At 36.3% G+C, this 2,794-nt stretch overlaps 1 protein-coding gene across 1 annotated transcript; it reads left to right on the forward strand.

Annotated features, from left to right (window-relative positions):
• Positions 1-6: 6 nt before the first annotated feature.
• On the forward strand, positions 7-2,788 carry LOC111375898 (chloride channel protein CLC-c-like). The gene is made up of 2 exons (XM_022998813.1): positions 7-670; positions 1,543-2,788. Exons 1-2 carry the CDS (start codon positions 414-416, stop codon positions 1,862-1,864), a joined length of 579 nt encoding a protein of 192 aa, XP_022854581.1. The 5' UTR covers positions 7-413; the 3' UTR covers positions 1,865-2,788.
• The last annotated feature ends 6 nt before the right edge of the window (positions 2,789-2,794 follow it).

Raw genomic sequence — 2,794 nt, forward strand, 5'->3', positions numbered from 1 at the left:
GGTTCCCCTTTTGCCTATTTTAGCCATACCAATTTTGTTGCTGTACTACTTTTGCCTATTTTGGTTACACGTTCAATTCATTATCCATGAACTAGCTTATTGTTGTTTCAATTAGTATCAGCAGCAGCATTGGTTTTTGCACTTGAACATAGTTTTCATTTCTTCTCTAGCATAAATTTAGTCGTTCAGAAAATTAATATTGTTTTAGATTTCCACAAAAGAAAGCCTACAACTGTAGGCACGTAGGATGATATTGAAACTAACAATCATTCTTATTGGGATGCCATTGACTGGTAAAGGTTCGATGTGATTGAAACTGTGTTGGGTTAGTTGGGTAGCCTCCTGTTGTGACCGCTACAAACAAACAATCTTTATTTCAGACAATTGGAGTCAACATAAACATTGTTATCTTGATGTTCCACACCTATCTAGTGAAGCAAATGACATCTGTTCCCATGTTCATTTGCAGGATCATTGAAAATGAATTATTTAAGCAGGACTGGAGATCTAGGAAAAAGGTTCAAATATTTCAGTACGTTTTTCTCAAATGGGCTCTTGCTCTTCTTATTGGATTGAGCACAGCTCTTGTTGGCTTCTTCAATAACCTCGCGGTTGAAAATATTGCTGGTTTCAAGCTTCTGCTCACCAGCAATCTGATGCTCGCGGATAAGTAAGTCTAACATAGCATATGCTAGGTCCATATAAAATTCAATAAGTTTTCTGATTAATCTCAGGACATTTGGCCGTTGGGTGCAAGATTGACATTATCTCATTCTATCATTTACTATGTAACTTGTGGTTTCTAATAGCTTGCCCCTTAGATCATCCATAGTATTCTCTACCAGCCACTACAGATGGTGCTCTTGTTTATGCTGTGTGACATTATTTGATGATTGCTCTTTTTGGTAATGCAGTACATTTAACATGGATATGAACACAGCTTTAGTGGTTCTCAGGTTGAGCTGCATATTTATCTTTTATAGATGTCCTCTGTTTGATTGTGGGCAGAGGTGGAAGTGTAACATTTTTTAATTGGGTGGGAAACTTTTGAGACTACTTGCATGAATTACAAATTCACCAAGGGACATTAATCTTTCTAAGCCCTTGTTTGAGCCTCATTTTTTTTTTGTTGGGGGGAGGTGGGGAATGTATTTTTCAATAGTGATTTTTTGGAGAACGTGTGGTTAAAATGCTAGAAAAAATTTCGGTTTACATGTAAAATTACTTTATTGGAGAACGTGTGGTTGAAAATGAGTTTTGAAAAAATGGGGCTCAAACAAGGGCTAAATGAATAATTTCATCTTAAAAGAATTGAACTTATTAATGAATCTTTTCGAAAATATTTTCAAAATATTTTTGGAACGTTTTAAGCACCTTTAGAGGCCTTTATGGAGAATTAGTATGCGTTGATTTCTTATGCACTTTATGGTGTTATCATAATGTGATTGGTAATACAATAAAAGCATCTCGCCTGGACAGTATCCATACTCGGTTTATCTATTTTACCTTTCAAAATATGATCAAATATTGATTCCAGCACAGGTATTATCAGGCTTTTGCAGCATTTGCTGGTCTCAACATGATTTTGGCCATTTGTGCTGGAGTGCTATGTGCACTCATTGCCCCTGCAGCTGCTGGATCTGGCATACCTGAGGTGAAAGCCTATCTCAATGGTGTGGATGCTCATTCCATTTTGGCTCCAAGCACCTTATTAGTCAAGGTGGGTATAAATCTTCTGGTGATGCTCCCACTTCTTGTCTTCTGTATCTTACTTCCCAGTATACACATTTTCCTTGCCAAAGTTATTGAGTGGAAAACTGTGATATTTTCTGAGTGCATGAGAAGTTACATCTACACCATGTAGGGCCATTCAACAGTTTTCCCCTAAGCCTAAAACAAACTAAGAAGGGAACTTATGAAGAGTATCTGTTCATACATACACCTTTCTGGCATTGAAGGTTTCCATTTGAATTGGCACAAAATCTTAGTGAAAGTTGAAGAAGTGAATTGTTTGTGTAACTCTTCCTTCTTCCCTTCAAGAGTCATGATCACAAATCATCATATATTACGCCATAATTCAGGAATGGTGGTTTTTGAAAGAGTCTATTTTATGAAAGAGGAAAGTGGACCTTATTTCTGTACATCACAAAAAGTAATAAAGGGATCTTCAGAGATGGATGGTTAAATTAGTAGTAACCATGAAGAACAGGTTTATCGATAAACTATATCTAGAATGCATTTGCATAGGTTTTTAGCACTTATAAAGTAGTCAATTTGCCCATTGTATGGCATTACTTTCGTGTTCTGGCCTTCTGGGTAACAACTCAAAGTGTGGCTGCTACTATCTTGATGACATGACTATCAGTTAAGATGAAGGTGAGAAAGAATGTAAAACTGAAAGGTTCAGCATATTCCTTAAACAATGGATCTTGTATTTTTTTCCAATATGCCGTAGTAGAATAAAAGTTGCTGGTGTTCCATCGGGAAGTGAATTACCAATGATATCCAAAGCTGTTAAGCACAAGTCTTACTGTCAGACACGAATTATTTGAAGGATCAATGCTTTCAAAATATGGTTTTGCAGTTAATAATGCATTGTTATTCTTGTGGCATGCTCACCCCTGCAAACTTGTTGTAAATTGGAAGGTACTGATGTATTGCTCACTACTTCACTTTAATTCTAATACTTTTTCCATTATTAGATTTCTTTATTTATACTTGGCCAAAGTTGAGCAAATGTAACCACAGTGTCCTTTTGCATTTGAAAACAATTTGCTGCTGCACTCCTTTGAAA

Source organism: Olea europaea, unplaced genomic scaffold (genome assembly GCF_002742605.1).
Source record: "Olea europaea var. sylvestris unplaced genomic scaffold, O_europaea_v1 scaffold14298, whole genome shotgun sequence".
Lineage (NCBI taxonomy): Eukaryota > Viridiplantae > Streptophyta > Magnoliopsida > Lamiales > Oleaceae > Olea > Olea europaea.